The 20,509-nt window shown below is 45.8% G+C and overlaps 1 protein-coding gene across 1 annotated transcript; it reads left to right on the top strand.

The window, feature by feature from the left end:
- The first annotated feature begins 1,953 nt into the window (after positions 1 to 1,953).
- LOC119355038 (probable BOI-related E3 ubiquitin-protein ligase 2) lies at positions 1,954 to 3,567 on the top strand. Its single transcript, XM_037621819.1, has 2 exons — positions 1,954 to 2,559; positions 2,658 to 3,567. Exons 1-2 carry the CDS (start codon positions 2,113 to 2,115, stop codon positions 3,183 to 3,185), a joined length of 975 nt encoding a protein of 324 aa, XP_037477716.1. The 5' UTR covers positions 1,954 to 2,112; the 3' UTR covers positions 3,186 to 3,567.
- Positions 3,568 to 20,509: the final 16,942 nt, after the last annotated feature.

The following is a 20,509-nucleotide window of genomic DNA, read 5'->3' as shown; positions in this document are numbered from 1 at the left end:
GCCGCCGGAAGGCAGGCCCGCCGCACCGCCAGGCCAGATCGGCCCTTGGCCGAGGCAGCTGCCGTGCCGCCAGGCCAGATCGGCCGCGCCACCCATGCCGCGGGGCGCCGCACCACCCCCACGGCGCAGGCAAGAGGGAGGACCCCCGCCACCGCCGTCAGCCCCGGGCCATCGCCGGCGGCGTCCTTCGGCGGCGGCGAAGGGAGGGGAGGAAGGGAGGGGAGGGGACCGGCGGCGGCTAGGGATCGAGATCCCGCCCGAGTCGCCCGAGCGGGGGCGACGCGGGGGGCAGCGCCCGAGTGGGTTTTTACTTGATGCGGTAACAACCGCGCATGCATGCATGCATACCATGTCTTGCGAGTAATGGCGTCCTGCATCTGCATGGTGCCCGCGCGGCGGTGCTGCTAGTCCTACGTATGTACGTAGGGCCGGTGCCCGGCCGATGCAGTGTGCCTGGCCGGCGCGGCGGTGGGCAGATCGCAGATGGTACAGCAGCGCTGCCTCTCGTCACGCTATTCCCGTTGGGATGTTGTTAATGCGTGCGGTGCGGTGCGGTGCGGACACGGCCGCTCGCAGCAGCGGTGGCAGGTGCATTGGCCTGGTGTTCCTTGCGTGGTGGGTGTGGTTGCAGTGCAGGCAAGGCATGCATGCGTGCCTGGTCCAGCCGGCCGGCCCGCCCTGGCCGGTCAGACTCAGGCCGTGCCAACGAGGACGGACCGACGGGGCTGGTCGGTACGAGCGCGAGCCTTCAAGGCCTGGGAGCAAGGACGGCAAACGGACTGCACCACCACACGCGAGATGGACGGATAGATGAGACGTAAATGTGGCCAGGCCACCGGCTGGGGTCTGGATTCATGCATGGCATGGGTCCGGGATTAATTACCGGTGGACGTGATTCGCGCATCTAACTGCGGTTTGGTTCGGTGTAGATCCGGTTGTGGGGGAGCATCACGGTCACGCACTTGACGTTTCGGGGAGTGTATTCAAACCTGTGACCGACGAGACGAGGCGTGAATAATAACGCGGCCCGGCATTCAATGGCACGCCACTAGTACTACGGTAGGTTGTGTGTGGGTGGGGGCGTCTGCACCTTAATTCTCGCATCTCCGTGGCCTGTGCCGTTGAAACTCATCCGCATCCCATCTAAAAATACTCAACATTTATTCGGCGCCTACGCGAGTCCACTTCTGAGTAGTAGAGCTGAATTGATAAACATTTCTTTCAGGTGAGCGGTTATAAATTCCAGTTTATTTTCGAAAAATCCAGTTGAAATTTAGGTGAATAACACGTCCCCGTGCCTGCTTAGACGAACCACACAAACCCACGTTATATTGTACTAGTAGTAGAGTGTAAATTACTGTCGGCTTTAATAAAAAAATTACAGTCCTAGTATTTTTTTCGGTACTGTACTTACGTGTATTGTAGAGTAGTACTAAATTACTGTAGCTACTAATAAATACATGTAGGCGTATCGTAAATTGCAGAAGCAGCGTAGCCATCGGAAAACGAGGGGGAAACGAAGGAAAACGTCAAAGCACCGAGAGCAGGGAGTGGCCCACCTTTATTATCATGATGATGCAACCCCCATCTCCGCCCGGACCACCACCGTCCTCCTCCGCATCTCACATCACTCTCCACGACGAATCAATGGCCACAGCAGGCAGGCAACAAAAAACGGGGCAGGAAAAAGAGAGCAGGAAAGAGGAAAAGCATTCCACACCGTAAACGATAGGCATTATTAAAGGCAGGCTCGGAAAAGATAGGGAGGGAGATATGGCATCCGTCCAACCCATCCGCTTTGGCTGCTGCCTCCCTCCCTCCCTTCCCCGTCAAAATAAACAAGAGCCAGACAGCTTTTGTCCCCTTGCAGGCGAGGCGCCCCACACACCCAACCCAACCAAACCCAACGTGTCTTCCCCGCACCCACGCCGTATATATAACCGCCCCCCGACTCCACGCCTCTTCCCCCTCCATCTCTCTTTCCATCCATCGCAACTCCCCAGCCGTTTCCGCTCCCCCACCCAACTCCTCACGCATCGCCGTCGTCCTTTGCGTCGGACACCTTGCCTTCTCCCAGACAAGATAGTACATAGCGGTGCTGGTGTGGCCGCAATGGCTGTCCAGGCGCGGTTCCTCTCCCACGCCTTCCCCCACGACCTCAACGCCTACAGGTCCATGGACGCCGCGGCGCCGGGTGCCTCCCATCTCCTGGACGAGCACGCCGGGTGCGCCCCCGCGGTGGCGTGTATTGGGAACAACACTGTGCTGAGCGATCTCCCGCGAAGCGAGCTCACATGCAACGACAACTACGGCTTCGTGCCCAGGAAGCGGGCGCGCATGGCCGGGGACGAGCCGGCGGGGCTCGCGGACCTGGCACGGCAGCGCTTGGTTCTGCAGCAGGCGGCGGCGATGCACGGGCTCATGCTGCCTTGCGATGCGCAGAGCAGGGCGGTCGGCTCCGGCGCCGCGTCCACTAGCGGGAGGATGGCCAATGCTGCCGGCCTCAACACGCTGCTCTACAACCAGGGCGTGGAGATGGACGCGCTCATACGGCTCGAGGTATGCCCCTGCGCCTCGTTTTCTTCGCGTTCATAATCGGGTTGTCAACTCGATTGATCGAACGGTATCTCACTTCCTTGTCTATGTTTGTGGTGCAGACGGAGAGAATTCATGCGGGGCTTGAGGAGGCGCGCCGGCGGCACGCGAGGGCGGTCCTGGCTACTGTGGAGCGCGCTGCGGCGGGGCGGCTTCAGGCCATAGAGGCTGAAATGGAGCGCGCGCGCTACCGCAACGGCGAACTGGAGGAGAGGCTCCGCCAGATGACCGCGGAGGGCCAGGCGTGGCTCGGCGTTGCCAAGAGCCACGAGGCCGTTGCCGCCGGCCTCCGCGCCACCCTGGACCAGCTGCTGCAGCCCCCGTGCGCCGTCGCCGGTGCTGCCGAGGGCGATGCCGACGACGCGCAGTCCTGCTGCTTCGAGACCCCAGCGGGCGACAACGCCGATGACGCGGCGTCGAAGGCGGTCGCGGCGGCTCCGTCGTGCAAGGCCTGCGGCCAGGGGGACGCCTGCGTTCTGCTGCTCCCGTGCCGGCACCTGTCCCTGTGCGGTGCGTGCGAGCCCGCCGTGGACACCTGCCCCGTGTGCGGGGCCACCAAGAACGCCTCGCTCCACGTCCTCCTTTCCTGACCATCCAACTCCAGGCCGCCGACGGTGGGCGTACGTCGCGCGGCCGAGCTCGTCGTGGGTGTCGTGTTCTGCAATATTTGTTTTTGTTTCTGCTGCATGTGGGCTTCAGCAGTGTTGCACAAGCGTCACGTGATCAGGCCATGCGCCTCCAAATGTTGGAATTTGCATGTAGATCCTAGGCTAGTTTTTTTATTTATAAGTAGGTAGCCTGTTAATGTGCTGAACTAATCTTAGTATGTGGGTGGCTAAATTTCCCGAGTTAAAAGTTGTTTCGTCCTGGGGAAAAAAATGTACACACCAGTATTGGCACCAAAACCGTGTTGTTTCCGTGCGATTGCTCCATGCGTGTGTAAAGATGCTGCATGATGGCAATATTTTACTATCACACTTGCTCCTGTCAAAAAAGATGCTATGCTATGCTTGAGTATACTCGCCGGATCGTAGTAGTTCTACTTGAGCATCATCATGAATATTTTTGTGCCGGTCGATCTTGACCAGTCCAAGGGCCTGTATGGTTCATAGTCCTAGGACTTTTTCTAGACTAAAAAGTCTTTAGTTTCTTCTTAGAGGTTATTAAATAACCATGTTATCCTAGTATATAAAAAAATTACAATCAAACAATATTATGGGGTGGCGGGTCATTGAATGCATGGAGGAAGAAAAGTCCCAAAAAGTCCTAAAAAAACTTTCCTTGAGAGTCTTCTTCATTTAGTCTCAATTGCCTAGTTTAGTCCTTAAAAAGTCAGTCCCTCCTGTTTGGTAAAAAATCTTTTAAAAAAACCTTTTCAGTCCCTACATAAAAAGGTCCCTGTAAACAAACACCCCCTAATGAATCTGTCCTACAACTGTGCCCACGCACGCCTGTCGATCCGCCCCGCACGCATCGCATCCGGCTGGGCCGTACGGGTGAGTTGTCATGTGGCCGGCCAGTCCCACTGTCGGTTAGCCCGCAGCGCATAAATTGGCAGGCAGGTACAGATTTGGATTGTCTGCACGGATTTGACCCGTCCGGCGCGTGAAACCACGACAGTATATCGAACGTTTCACTTACGGCACGGCAGGGGTACGTCAACGTCTATGTTTTTGCCCAAGGAACGCACGCAGCTGGTGCTCAGTAGTAATTGCTTGCTTGCTCTCAACCGCATTGCAGCCGTATCGTTTCTACCTGTGGTGATGGTAAACTAGTATGCGAAATTCTCAAGGTTGTAGGAGTACGTACTTTTTTTCTCTCTGAGGGGTGTACGTCCGTTTGGTGAGGTGAAACGCTAGTACCACTAACCAGGTCGTACGTGTACTGACGGGGAGCAAAATTAGTGGGGAAGCAACGCAGCAAAAGAGACAAAGGAGAGGAGAGAGAGCAAAGCGACGGGTGGTGCGCGCGTCTCGATACGGCTGTGCTAGCTTGGTAGGCCTGGCCTGCGCAGGTGCATGATTCGTTTCGTGCGTGCATGCAGCAGTCAGTCGGGGACATGCATGCATGGGTGGTGGCGCGTGAAACGGCCGGCACCACAGCACTACCTCTACCTCTACCTAGAGGCTAGAGCAGAGAGTGGAGTAGATTAGAGTAGGGTAAAGATAAGCCTACTTTTAGCACTTTTAAGCCATCATCCGTGGCCACTTTGGTACCGACCCCTGCATCACTCCGACTAGTAATTTACACTGCGCTTTTGCTCCGCCTACGCATTCGCCTTTTTGGCCAGCTCGAACCGTGTGGCAGGGGGCGGGCACTGCTGCCTGTGTAGAAAAGAAAAAGAAAGCGGGCGGGCCAAGGACGTGTTAAAGCCGGAGTTGGCAGTCCAGTCCAGTCCACCACCTCCATGGGCTTTGCTCCTTTTCCATCTTTGCACTGCATCCCATCTCTCTCCCTCCCTTGTGAAGCGTGACATAGCAAAGCAACAGGAGCAAGAAACCGACGTACACAATGGATCGGATCGGCCTCGGCGCCCGTCTTTTCACCTTTTCCGCAATGGAGTGATGCTACTGCTTGACTAGCTGTACCCCTCCACAGCGAACACTACGTACTGCTCGAGTACTCATACTAGCTTGTTGCACGCACTTTCGGCCTAGCTAGAGTACTGTATTCGTTATTCGTTGGAGGAGTAGACGTATAGCAGTGGTAGTGCAGCACAGGGTCGTCGAGCATATGTGATCTCCTTCCACTACTTTGGCCATCTTTATCTGCTGTGCTCTGCTTTCGCATGCGCCACGGCTACGGCTACGGGCAGGGCTTGCTTGTCAGCCCGGGTGAGCTGCTTTGCTTTTGGGCGTGGGGAGCAGTAAACTATCCTGACCGCCATTTGGCCTCAAGTTGGCTGGCCGGATTTGACAATTATAATTCGGAGTACGTACGGTTTGGGTAGACCAATGATCTCTGCATGCGTGCGCTAATGGCTTCTCCGACTGACCGACTCCCTACTCCCTATCTGAAGGCTCCAATCTCCTTGACATAATCAAATATTCTAAAGCTGATCGCTTTGCTACTTTGGCACTTTTTGTTGGTCACACACAGGTGCAATACGTGCTGGGCCAACACGGCAACACGTGATAGTGGATTCGATCTTAAGATATGATTCCCCCACGCAAAATTTAACCCATCTTGGTTCCCACTCCACTCCACTCCTCGAGTTCTGCCTTTGAGTGGACCATGAACATTTTTCCTTCTAGGATATGTTAAGTTTATAGTATTTGGAGAGAGCTGAATGTGGACTTGGACGAGGGCCATGATGATGGGATTCATTTGTTTACTTACTTGGCAAGTTTATATTTGCAGTATAAGTCCACGTCGCTGGGTGGGAGCACAACACAACCGCATCGCCTTATCTAACTACTAGTACTAGAGTAGATCAGAATAAAAATCTTATATACTCGCAGAAAGGTACTACTATCCGCTATAAATTTAGCTAGTGCGTCCCGGAGAGGGAGAGTAGCTTGCTTTAGTAGTACTACACCTTTCTTTTCAGAGAATTAGAGATTGATGCGTGTTTACAGTTACACAAAGCTATGCTATGCTGGTCCCTCGCAGATCGGAACGCAGGTGACTGGAATAAAGGGCGGCAAGTGCTCACTTTTCCCTGCAGAGATAAAGGAGCCATGCTAGTAGTGGCAGGAGGAGGAGGAGGAGGAAAGCATGCGAAGCTTTTGCCTGTCTTGGAAAGTGGGCCTCACGAAATTCCGTGCATGGAGATGTATTGATGGCCGTTGAATATTTTTGGTCAGTCCACGTAGTACGTCCATCTGCACGCGGTCCGGAGACATGAACGCGTGAAACTTTTCCGAGTTCACGAGGGATTTTTGCTGTTTCCCACGAGGTTCCTCCAACTCACAAGTCATATTTTTCGGACAAACCCATTCTTTTTATACCATCCGAACTCACCGAAATTTCGGTAATGCTGTTAAGCTGACGTTCGCTGAAAGAGATGCAATTGCGAAACAATTTCAGTTTACAAGCATGTCAAATTCCGACGAAAACAGAGCTGAAGCGGAGTTGCCATCTTTGGCCAACACAAAATCTTTCGCAATTGTCATGCCCTAGGACATCTAGCACAGTCAAGGACATTAATATAGCGGTGAGCCGGTGACGTTACCTCTCTCGAATCACTTGCACGAATGTTCACATCGGGCACGACTGCGAGCGAACGAATACCATAAGCGTTGGTACCCCTCCCCCCCCTTGCCGAACGACATACATGCCGCTCCTCCACCTTGACCTCGTTCGAATTCCTTCTTCGCGACTTATAGTCTACACTAAACTAATCCCTTTGCCCTTTTTCTTGCTCCGCAGTAGAGAAAAACCTTCTCATCTTAGCGCAATCTGCTTCTTCCTTTGAACAATGGCACGGAAAAATTGATTGGCGGCAGAACGCCCCCTCCCGTCAACCCCACTTACCCAACAACAAGCATTGAAATTCATCTCACTATACAACGTTTTGATTCACGCAAATTGCTTACAAGGCTTATAGTGATGTGCATTACCGATTGGGTCCTAATACGTCTTCAATGTATCTATAATTTTTGATTGCTCCATGCTATATTATCTTCTGTTTTCGACATTATTGGGTTTTATTATCCACTTTTATATTATTTTTTGGATTAACCTATTAAACGGAGGCCCAACCTAGAATTATTGTTTTTTTTGCCTATTTCAGAGTTTCGCAGAAAAACAATATCAAACGAAGTCCAAACGGAATGAAATATTCGGGAACGTGATTTTCGGAATGAACATGATTCAGAAGACTTGGACCCTACGTCAAGCAACCAACAGGGAAGCCACGAGGTAGGGGCGCGCCTACCCCCCAGGCGCGCCCTCCACCCTCGTGGGCCCCCTGTTGCTCCACCGACATACTCATTCCTCCTATATATACCTACGTACCCCAAACGATCAAAAACGGAGCCAAAACCCTAATTCCACCGCCGTAACTTTCTGTATCCACGAGATCCCATCTTGGAGCCTGTTCCGGAGCTCCGTCGGAGAAGGCATCGATCACGGAGGGCTTCTACATCAACACCATAACCTCTTCGATGATGTGTGAGTAGTTTACCTCAGACCTTCGGATCCATAGTTATTAGCTAGATGGCTTCTTCTCTCTTTTTGGATCTCAATACAAAGTTCTCCTCCTCTCTCGTGGAGATCTATTCGATGTAATCTTCTTTTGCGGCGTGTTTGTTGAGACCGATGAATTGTGGGTTTATGATCAAGTTTATCTATAAACAATATCTGAATCTTCTCTGAATTCTTTTATGTATGATTGGTTATTTTTGCAAGTCTCTTCGAATTATCAGTTTGGTTTGGCCTACTAGATTGATCTTTCTTGCAATGGGAGAAGTGCTTAGCTTTGGGTTCAATCTTGCGGTGTCCTTTCCCAGTGACAGTAGGGGCAGCAAGGCACGTATTGTATTGTTGCCATCGAGGATAACAAGATGAGGTTTTATCATATTGCATGAATTTATCCCTCTGCATCATGTCATCTTGCTTAAAGCGTTACTCCGTTCTTAAGAACCTAATACTCTAGATGCATGCTGGATAGCGGTCGATGCGTGGAGTAATAGTAGTAGATGCAGGCAGGAGTCGGTTAACGTATGTAGATGCAGGCAGGAGGCAGTAGTAGATGCAGGCAGGAGACGATCGAATCTCGGGAAAGTAACATACCGATGACAAAGGGAACAACGTATGTTGTTATGCGGTCTAACCGATAAAGATCTTCGTAGAATATGTGGGAGCCAATATGAGCATCCAGGTTCCGCTATTGGTTATTGACCGGAGACGTGTCTCAATCATGTCTACATTGTTCTCGAACCCGTAGGGTCCGCACACTTAAGGTTTCGATGACAATTTCATTATGAGTTTATATGTTTTGATGCACTGAAGGAGTTCGGAGTCCCGGATGAGATCGGGGACATGACGAGGAGTCTCGAAATGGTTGAGACGTAAAAATCGATATATTGGACAACTATATTCGGACATCGGAAAGGTTCCGAGTGATTCGGGTATTTTCGGAGGTACGGGGGAGTTATGGGAATACGAGGAAGAAGCAATGGGCCTTAATGGGCCTTAGTGGGAAGGACGAGGAGGTGGCGCGCGCCCCTCCCAAGCCCAGTCCGAATTGGACAAGGGGTTTGGGGCGCGGCCCCTCTCTCCCTTCCTTCCCCTCTTCCCCCCTTTCCCCCCTTCTCCTAGTTGGACTAGGAAAGAAGGAAACCTACTCCAACTAGGAGTAGGAATCCTACTCCCCTGGCACGCCCCTCCCAGGGCCGGCCTCCTCCCCCCTTGCTCCTTTATATACGAGGGCAGGGGGCACCCAAAGACACAAGTTGATCTTCGTGATCGTTCTCTTTAGCCGTGTGCGGTGCCCCCCTCCACCATACTCCTTGATAATATTGTAGCGGTGCTTAGGCGAAGCCCTGCGACGGTAGAACATCAAGATCGTCACCACGCCGTCGTGCTGACAGAACTCTTCCCCGACACTTTGCTGGATCGGAGTCCGGGGATCGTCATCGAGCTGAACGTGTGCTAGAACTCGGAGGTGCCGTAGTTTTGGTGCTTGATCGGTCGGGCCGTGAAGACGTACGACTACATCAACCGGGTTGTGCTAACGCTTCCGCTTCCTGTCTACGAGGGTACGTAGACAACACTCTCCCCTCTTGTTGCTATGCATCACCATGATCTTGCGTGTGCATAGGAATTTTTTTGAAATTACTACGTTCCCCAACTTGTGCTTCAAAGTAGCACCATGATCTTCATGATAGATAGTCTCCTATGATATCACTTTCATATACTAGTGAGAATTTTTCATTATAGAACTTGGATTGCATATTCCAATGATGGGCTTCCTCAAAATGCCCTAGGTCTTCGTGAGCAAGCGAATTGGATGCACACCCACTTAGTTTTTTTGTTGAGCTTTCATATACTTATAGCTCTAGTGCATCCGTTGCATGACAATCCCTACTCACTCACATTGATATCTATTGATGGGCATCTCCATAGCCCGTTGATACGCCTAGTTGATGTAAGACTATCTCCTCCCTTTTTGTCTTCTCCACAACCATCATTCTATTCCACCTATAGTGCTATGTCCATGGCTCACGCTCATGTATTGCGTGAAGATTGAAAAAGTTTGGGAACATTAAAAGTATGAAACAATTGCTTGGCTTGTCATCTGGGTTGTGCATGAAGTGAATACTTTGTGTGGTGAAGATGGAGCATAGCCAGACTATATGATTTTGTAGGGATAACTTTCTTTGGCCATGTTATTTTGAAGAGACATAATTTCTTAGTTAGTATGCTTGAAGTATTATTATTTCTATGTCAATATTAAACTTTTATCTTGAATATTTCGGATCTGAATATTCATACCACAATTAAGAAGGATTGCATTGAAATTATGCCTAGTAGCATTCCACATCAAAAATTCTGTTTTTATCATTTACCTACTCAGGGACGAGCAGGAATTAAGCTTGGGGATGCTTGATACGTCTCCAATGTATCTATAATTTTTGATTGCTCCATGCTATATTATCTTCTGTTTTGGACATTATTGGGCTTTATTATCCACTTTTATATTATTTTTGGGACTAACCTATTAACCGGAGGCCCAACCCAGAATTGCTATTTTTTTTGCCTATTTCAGAGTTTCGCAGGAAAAGAATATCAAACGAAGTCCAAAAGGAATGAAACCTTCGGGAACGTGATTTTCAGAACGAACATGATCCAGGAAACTTGGACCCTACGTCAAGCAACCAATAGGGAAGCCACGAGGTAGGGGGCGCGCCCTCCACCCTCGTGGGCCCCCTGTTGCTCCACCGACATACCCCTTCCTCCTATATACCTACGTACCCCCAAACGATCAAAAACCGAGCCAAAACCCTAATTCCACCGCCGTAACTTTCTGTATCCACGAGATCCCATCTTGGGGCCTGTTCCGAAGCTCCGCCGGAGGGGGCATCGATCGAGGAGGGCTTCTACATCAACACCATAGCCTTTTCGATGATGTGTGAGTAGTTTACCTCAGACCTTCGGGTCCATAGTTATTAGCTAGATGGCTTCTTCTCTCTTTTTGGATCTCAATACAAAGTTCTCCCCCTCTCTCGTGGAGATCTATTCGATGTAATCTTCTTTTGTGGTGTGTTTGTTGAGACCGATGAACTGTGGGTTTATGATCAAGTTTATCTATGAACAATATTTGAATCTTCTCTGAATTCTGTTATGTATGATTGGTTATCTTTGCAAGTCTCTTCGAATTATCAGTTTGGTTTGGCCTACTAGATTGATCTTTCTTGCAATTGGAGAAGTGCTTAGCTTTGGGTTCAATCTTGCGGTGTCCTTTCCCAGTGACAGTAGGGGCAGCAAGGCACGTATTGTATTGTTGCCATCGAGGATAACAAGATGGTTTTTTTATCATATTGCATGAATTTATCCCTCTACATCATGTCATCTTGCTTAAAGCGTTACTCTATTCTTATGAACTTAATACTCTAGATGCATGCTGGATAGCGGTCGATGTGTGGAGTAATAGTAGTAGATGCAGGCAGGAGTCAGTCTACTTGTCTCGAACGTGATGCCTATATACATGATCATACCTAGATATTCTCATAACTATGCTCAATTCTGTCAATTGCTCAACAGTAATTTGTTCACCCACCGTAAAATACTTGTGCTCTTAAGAGAAGCCACTAGTGAAACCTATGGTCCCCGGGTCTATCTTCCATCATATTAATCTTCCAACACTTAGTTATTTTCATTGCCTTTTATTTTACTTTGCATCTTTATCATAAAAATACCAAAAATATTATCTTATCATATCTATCAGATCTCACTCTTGTAAGTGACCGTGTAGGGATTGACAACCCCTTATCGCGTTGGTTGCGAGGATTTATTTGTTTTGTGTAGGTGCGAGGGACACGCGTGTAGCCTCCTACTGGATTGATACCCTGGTTCTCAAAAACCGAGGGAAATACTTACGCTACTTTGATGCATCACCTTTTCCTCTTCAAGGGAAAACCAACGCAGTGCTCAAGAGGTAGCAAGAAGAATTTCTGGCGCCGTTGCCGGGGAGGTCTATGCAAAACTCAACATACCAAGTACCCATCACAACCCTTATCTCCCGCATTCTCCCCCACTTCACCCTTGCCGTTTTATTCGCCCTCTCTCTCTATCCTCCCTCTCTTTCTTTATTTGCCTCTTTTTTGCCCGTTCCTCGTTTGCTTGGGTGTTGGGTTGCTTGCTTGTCACGATGGCTCAAGATAACACTAAATTGTGTGACTTTACCAATACCAACAACAATGATTTTATTAGCACTCCGATTTCTCCTCTTACCGATGCTGAATCTTGTGAAATTAATGTTGCCTTGCTGAATCTTGTCATGAAAGATCTGTTTTTCGGCCTTCCTAGTGAAGATGCCACTACCCATCTAAATAGCTTCATTGATTTGCGTGATATGCAAAAGAAGAAAGATGTGTATAATGATATTGTTAAATTAAAGCTATTTCCTTTTTTGCTTAGAGATCGTGCTAAAACTTGGTTTTCGTCTTTACCTAAAAATAGTATTGATTCGTGGAATAAGTGCAAAGATGCTTTTATCTCTAAGTATTTTCCTCCTGCTAAAATCATCTCTCTTAGAAACGATATTATGAATTTTAAGCAACTTTATCATGAACATGTTGCACAAGCTTGAGAGAGGATGAAATTAATGATATGTAATTGCCCAACACATGGTTTGAATTTGTGGATGATTATACAAATTTTTTATGCCGTATTGAATTTTGCTTCTAGAAATCTTTTAGATTCGGCCGCGGGAGGCACTTTTATGGAAATCACTGTAGGAGAACCTACTAAACTCCATTATTCTCAATGGCACACTGAAAGATCTACTAATAAAAAAGTGCATGCGATAGAAGAAATTAATGTTTTGAGTCGAAAGCTGGATGAACTCATGAAATTATTTGCTACTAAGATTGTTTCTTCTGATCCTAATGATATGCCTTTGTCTACTTTGATTGAGAATAATAATGAATCTATGGATGTGAATTTTGTTGGTAGGAATAATTTTGGTAACAACGCGTATAGAGGAAACTTTAATCCTAGGCCTTATCCTAGTAATTCCTCTAATAATTATGGTGATTCCTACAACAATTCTTAAGGAAATTTTAAAAAGATGCCCTCTGAATTTGAGACTAGTGTTAAGGAATTTATTAATTCACAAAAGAATTTCAATGCTTTGATTGAAGAGAAATTGCTTAAAGTTGATGACTTGGCTAGGAACGTTGATAGAATTTCTTTTGATGTTGATTCTTTAAAACTTATATCTATTCCTCCTAAGCATGATATCAATGAGTCTCTCAAAGCATGAGAATTTCCATCGATGAGTGCAAAGAAACAACCGCTAGAATGCATGCTAAGAAAAATTCCTTTATAAGAGCGTGTTCTTCTAGTTTCCATGATAATAAAGATGAAGATATAAAATTTATTGATGTGTCCCCTATTTAATCTTTTTTTGCAATATGAATCTTGATGGGACTAAATATGATCTACCTTTACCTAGAAGGCGTTTCAAAAATTCGAAGTTTTTAGATCTTGATGCTAAATTTGATAAAGTGGGATTGAAGAGATCAAAACTCTAGATGTTAATTAACCTACTATTTTGGATTTCAAAGAATTTAATTATGATAGCCGATCTTTGATAGATTGTATTTCCTTGTTGCAAGCCGTGCTAAATTCTCCCCATGCTTATAGTCAAAATAAAGCTTTTACTAAACATATCGTTGATGCTTTGATGAAATCTTATGAAGAAAAACATGAGTTGGAAGTTTCTATCCCTAGAAAACTTTATGATGAGTGGGAACCAACTATTAAAATTAAAATTAAAGATCATTAATGCTATGCTTTGTGTGATTTGGGTGCTAGTGTTTCCATGATTCCGAAGACTTTGTGTGATTTGTTAGGTTTCCGTGATTTTGATGATTGCTTTTTAAACTTGCACCTTGCGGATTCCACTATTAAGAAACCTATGGGAAGAATTAATTATGTTCTTATTGTTGCAAATAGAAACTATGTGCCCGTAGACTTTATTGTTCTTGACATAGATTCATGTCCTATTATTCTTGGTAGACCTTTCCTTAGAACGATTGGTGCAATTATTGATATGAAGGAAGGAAATATTAGATTCCAATTTCCGTTAAGGAAATACATGGAACACTTTCCTAGAAAGAAAATTAAATTACCTTATGAATCTATTATGAGAGCCACTTATGGATTGCCTACCAAAGATGGCAATACCTAGATCTATCCTTATTTTTATGCCTAGCTAGGGGCGTTAAACGATAGCACTTGTTGGGAGGCAACCCAATTTTATTTTTATTCCTTGCTTTTTGCTCCCGTTTAGTAATAAATAATTCATCTAGCCTCTGTTTTGGTTGTGTTTTTGTGTTTAATTAGTGTTTGTGCCAAGTAGAATCGTTGGGAAGACTTGGGGAAAATTTTGTTAATCTTGCTGTAAAAAACAGAAACTTTAGCGCTCATGAAAACTACTGCCATTTTTATTTGGAAAGTTCTATTTAGTTAATTCTTTTTGCATATGATTAATAGATAAATTCCTCACGTCAAGAGATTTATTTTAGAATTTTTGGGATTCCAGATCTTGCGCTAGCTACAGATTACCACAGACTGTTCTATTTTTGACAGATTCTGTTTTTCGTGTGTTGTTTGCTTATTTTGATGAATCTATGGCTAGTAAATAGTTTATAAACCATAAAGAAGTTGGAATAAAGTAGTTTTAACAACAATATAAATAAATAATGAGTTCATTACAGTACCTTGAAGTGGTATTTTGTTTTCTTTCGCTAACGGAGCTCACGTGATTTTTTACTTTAAGTTTTGTGTTGTGAAGTTTTCAAGTTTTGGGTAAAGATTTTATGGATTATATAACAAGGAGTGGAGAGAGCCTAAGATTGGGGATGCCCATGGAACCCCCAACATAATCTAAGGACACCAAAAAGCCAAAGCTTGGGGATGCCCCGGAAGGCATCACCTCTTTCGTCTACCTCCATCGGTAACTTTACTTGGAGCTATATTTTTATTCACCACATGATATGTGTTTTGCTTGGAGCGTCTTGTATGATTTGAGTCTTTGATTTTAGTTTACCACAATCATATTTGTTGTACACACCTTTTGAGAGAGACACACATGATTCGGAAATTATTAGAATACTCTATGTGCTTCACTTATATCTTTTGAGGTATATAGCTTTGCTCTAGTACTTCACTTATATCTTTTAGAGCACGGTGGTGGATTTGTTTTATAGAAACTATTGATCTCTCATGATTCACTTAGATTATTTTGAGAGTCTTAAATAGCATGGTAATTTTCTTAAATAATCCTAATATGCTAGGTATTTAATATTAGTAAAAACTTTCTTATGAGTGTTTTGAATACTAAGAGAAGTTTGATGCCCGATGATTGTTTTGAGATATGGAGGTAGTGATATTAAAGTTGTGCTAGTTGAGTAGTTGTGAATTTGAGAAATACTTGTGTTAAAGTTTTTGATTCCCGTAGCATGCACGTATGGTGAACCATTATGTGATGAAGTCGGAGTATGATTTATTTATTGATTGTCTTCCTTATGAGTGGCGGTCAGGGACGAGCGATGGTCTTTTCCTACCAATCTATCCCCCTAGGAGCATGCGCATAATACTTTGCTTTGATAACTTTTAGATTTTTGCAATAAGTATATGAGTTCTTTATGACTAAGGTTGAGTCCATGGATCATACGCACTTTTCTTCCTTCCACCATTGCTAGCCTCTCTAATACTGCGCACCTTTCGCCGGTATCATACACCCACCATATTCCTTCCTCAAAACATCCACCATACCTACCAATCATGCCATTTCCATAGCCATTCCGAGATATATTGCCATGCAACTTTCCACCGTTCCGTTTACTATGACACGCTCCATTATTGTCATATTGCTTTGCATGATCATGTAGTTGACATTGTATTTGTGGCAAAGCCACCATTCATAATTCTTTCATACATGTCACTCTTGATTCATTGCATATCCCGGTACACCGCCGGAGGCGTTCACATAGAGTCATATTTTGTTCTAAGTATTGAGTTGTAATTGTTGAGTTGTAAGTAAATAAAATTGTGATGATCATCATTTTTAGAGCATTGTCCCAAGTGAGGAAAGGATGATGGAGACTATGATTCCCCACAAGTCGGGATGAGACTCCGGACAAAAAAAAAGAGGCCATAAAAAAGGCCCAAACAAAAAAAATGAGAGAAAAAGAGAGAAGGGACAATGTTACTATCCTTTTACCACACTTGTGCTGAAGGAAATATGCCCTAGAGGCAATAATAAAGTTATTATTTATTTCCTTATGTCATGATAAATGTTTATTATTCATGCTAGAATTGTATTAACCGGAAACATAATACTTGTGTGAATACATAGACAAACTAAACGTCACTAGTATGCCTCTACTTGACTTGCTCATTGATCGAAGATGGTTATGTTTCCTAACCATTGACATGTGTTGTCATTTGATTAACGAGATCGCATCATTAGGAGAATGATGTGATTGACATGACCCATTCCGTTAGCTTAGCACCCGATCGCTTAGTATGTTGCTATTGCTTTCTTCATGACTTATACATGTTCCTATGACTATGAGATTATGCAATTCCCCTTTACCGGGGGAACACTTTGTGTGCTACCAAACGTCACAACATAACTGGGTGATTATAAAGGAGCTCTACAGGTGTCTCCAAAGGTACATGTTGGGTTGGCATATTTCGAGATTAGGATTTGTCACTCGCATTGTCGGAGAGGTATCTCTGGGCCCTCTCGGTAATGCACATCACATAAGCCTTGCAAGCATTGCAACTAATGAGTTAGTTGCAAGATGATGTATTACGGAACGAGTAAAGAGACTTGCCGATAACGAGATTGAACTAGGTATTAAGATACCGACGATCGAATCTCGGGAAAGTAACATACCGATGACAAAGGGAACAACGTATGTTGTTATGCGGTCTAACCGATAAAGATCTTCGTAGAATATGTGGGAGCCAATATGAGCATCCAGGTTCCGCTATTGGTTATTGACCGGAGACGTGTCTCAATCATGTCTACATTGTTCTCGAACCCGTAGGGTCCGCACACTTAAGGTTTCGATGACAATTTCATTATGAGTTTATATGTTTTGATGCACTGAAGGAGTTCGGAGTCCCGGATGAGATCGGGGACATGACGAGGAGTCTCGAAATGGTTGAGACGTAAAAATCGATATATTGGACAACTATATTCGGACATCGGAAAGGTTCCGAGTGATTCGGGTATTTTCGGAGGTACGGGGGAGTTATGGGAATACGAGGAAGAAGCAATGGGCCTTAATGGGCCTTAGTGGGAAGGACGAGGAGGTGGCGCGCGCCCCTCCCAAGCCCAGTCCGAATTGGACAAGGGGTTTGGGGCGCGGCCCCTCTCTCCCTTCCTTCCCCTCTTCCCCCCTTTCCCCCCTTCTCCTAGTTGGACTAGGAAAGAAGGAAACCTACTCCAACTAGGAGTAGGAATCCTACTCCCCTGGCACGCCCCTCCCAGGGCCGGCCTCCTCCCCCCTTGCTCCTTTATATACGAGGGCAGGGGGCACCCAAAGACACAAGTTGATCTTCGTGATCGTTCTCTTTAGCCGTGTGCGGTGCCCCCCTCCACCATACTCCTTGATAATATTGTAGCGGTGCTTAGGCGAAGCCCTGCGACGGTAGAACATCAAGATCGTCACCACGCCGTCGTGCTGACAGAACTCTTCCCCGACACTTTGCTGGATCGGAGTCCGGGGATCGTCATCGAGCTGAACGTGTGCTAGAACTCGGAGGTGCCGTAGTTTTGGTGCTTGATCGGTCGGGCCGTGAAGACGTACGACTACATCAACCGGGTTGTGCTAACGCTTCCGCTTCCTGTCTATGAGGGTACGTAGACAACACTCTCCCCTCTCGTTGCTATGCATCACCATGATCTTGCGTGTGCATAGGAATTTTTTTGAAATTACTACGTTCCCCAACTTGTGCTTCAAAGTAGCACCATGATCTTCATGATAGATAGTCTCCTATGATATCACTTTCATATACTAGTGAGAATTTTTCATTATAGAACTTGGATTGCATATTCCAATGATGGGCTTCCTCAAAATGCCCTAGGTCTTCGTGAGCAAGCGAATTGGATGCACACCCACTTAGTTTTTTTGTTGAGCTTTCATATACTTATAGCTCTAGTGCATCCGTTGCATGACAATCCCTACTCACTCACATTGATATCTATTGATGGGCATCTCCATAGCCCGTTGATACGCCTAGTTGATGTAAGACTATCTCCTCCCTTTTTGTCTTCTCCACAACCATCATTCTATTCCACCTATAGTGCTATGTCCATGGCTCACGCTCATGTATTGCGTGAAGATTGAAAAAGTTTGGGAACATTAAAAGTATGAAACAATTGCTTGGCTTGTCATCTGGGTTGTGCATGAAGTGAATACTTTGTGTGGTGAAGATGGAGCATAGCCAGACTATATGATTTTGTAGGGATAACTTTCTTTGGCCATGTTATTTTGAAGAGACATAATTTCTTAGTTAGTATGCTTGAAGTATTATTATTTCTATGTCAATATTAAACTTTTATCTTGAATATTTCGGATCTGAATATTCATACCACAATTAAGAAGGATTGCATTGAAATTATGCCTAGTAGCATTCCACATCAAAAATTCTGTTTTTATCATTTACCTACTCAGGGACGAGCAGGAATTAAGCTTGGGGATGCTTGATACGTCTCCAATGTATCTATAATTTTTGATTGCTCCATGCTATATTATCTTCTGTTTTGGACATTATTGGGCTTTATTATCCACTTTTATATTATTTTTGGGACTAACCTATTAACCGGAGGCCCAACCCAGAATTGCTATTTTTTTTGCCTATTTCAGAGTTTCGCAGGAAAAGAATATCAAACGAAGTCCAAAAGGAATGAAACCTTCGGGAACGTGATTTTCAGAACGAACATGATCCAGGAAACTTGGACCCTACGTCAAGCAACCAATAGGGAAGCCACGAGGTAGGGGGCGCGCCCTCCACCCTCGTGGGCCCCCTGTTGCTCCACCGACATACCCCTTCCTCCTATATACCTACGTACCCCCAAACGATCAAAAACCGAGCCAAAACCCTAATTCCACCGCCGTAACTTTCTGTATCCACGAGATCCCATCTTGGGGCCTGTTCCGAAGCTCCGCCGGAGGGGGCATCGATCGAGGAGGGCTTCTACATCAACACCATAGCCTTTTCGATGATGTGTGAGTAGTTTACCTCAGACCTTCGGGTCCATAGTTATTAGCTAGATGGCTTCTTCTCTCTTTTTGGATCTCAATACAAAGTTCTCCCCCTCTCTCGTGGAGATCTATTCGATGTAATCTTCTTTTGTGGTGTGTTTGTTGAGACCGATGAACTGTGGGTTTATGATCAAGTTTATCTATGAACAATATTTGAATCTTCTCTGAATTCTGTTATGTATGATTGGTTATCTTTGCAAGTCTCTTCGAATTATCAGTTTGGTTTGGCCTACTAGATTGATCTTTCTTGCAATTGGAGAAGTGCTTAGCTTTGGGTTCAATCTTGCGGTGTCCTTTCCCAGTGACAGTAGGGGCAGCAAGGCACGTATTGTATTGTTGCCATCGAGGATAACAAGATGGTTTTTTTATCATATTGCATGAATTTATCCCTCTACATCATGTCATCTTGCTTAAAGCGTTACTCTATTCTTATGAACTTAATACTCTAGATGCATGCTGGATAGCGGTCGATGTGTGGAGTAATAGTAGTAGATGCAGGCAGGAGTCAGTCTACTTGTCTCGAACGTGATGCCTATATACATGATCATACCTAGATATTCTCATAACTATGCTCAATTCTGTCAATTGCTCAACATTAATTTGTTCACCCACCGTAAAATACTTATGCTCTTGAGAGAAGCCACTAGTGAAACCTATGCCCCCCGGGTCTATCTTCCATCATATTAATCTTCCAACACTTAGTTATTTTCATTGCCTTTTATTTTACTTTGCATCTTTATCATAAAAATACCAAAAATATTATCTTATCATATCTATCAGATCTCACTCTCATAAGTGACCATGTATGGATTGACAACCCCTTATCACGTTGGTTGTGAGGATTTATTTGTTTTGCGTAGGTGCGAGGGACTCGCGCGTAGCCTCCTACTGGATTGATACCTTGGTTCTCAAAAACTGAGGGAAATACTTACGCTACTTTGCTGCATCACCCTTTCCTCTTCAAGGGAAAACCAACGCAGTGCTCAAGAGGCAGTAGGGGGCACCCCAAAGGCACATCAATTGTTCTCTTAGCCGTGTGCGTTGCCCCCCTCCACAGTTTACTCCTCCGATCATAGCGTCGTAGTGCTTAGGCAAAGCCCTGCGCCGATCACATCACCATCACCGTCATCACACCGTCGTGCTGACGGAACTCTACCTCGACCCTCTACTGGATCAAGAGTTCGAGAGACGTCATCGAGCTGAAGGTGTGCTGAACATGGAGGTGCCATACATTTGGTACTAAGATCGGTTGGATCGTGAAGACATTCGACTACATCAACCGTGTTAACGTAACGCTTCCGCTTTCGATCTACGAGGGTACTTGGACACACTCTCCCCTCTTGTTGCTATGCATCTCCTAGGTAGACCTTGTGTGAGCGTAGGATTTTTTTTGAAATTGCATGCTATGTTCCCCAACAGTGGCATCAGAGCCAGCTCTATGCGTAGATGATATGCAC

Source organism: Triticum dicoccoides, chromosome 2A (genome assembly GCF_002162155.2).
Source record: "Triticum dicoccoides isolate Atlit2015 ecotype Zavitan chromosome 2A, WEW_v2.0, whole genome shotgun sequence".
Classification (NCBI taxonomy): domain Eukaryota; kingdom Viridiplantae; phylum Streptophyta; class Magnoliopsida; order Poales; family Poaceae; genus Triticum; species Triticum dicoccoides.
Note: the sequence above shows the minus strand (reverse complement) of the source record. Positions and strands in the feature narration are given on the sequence as shown.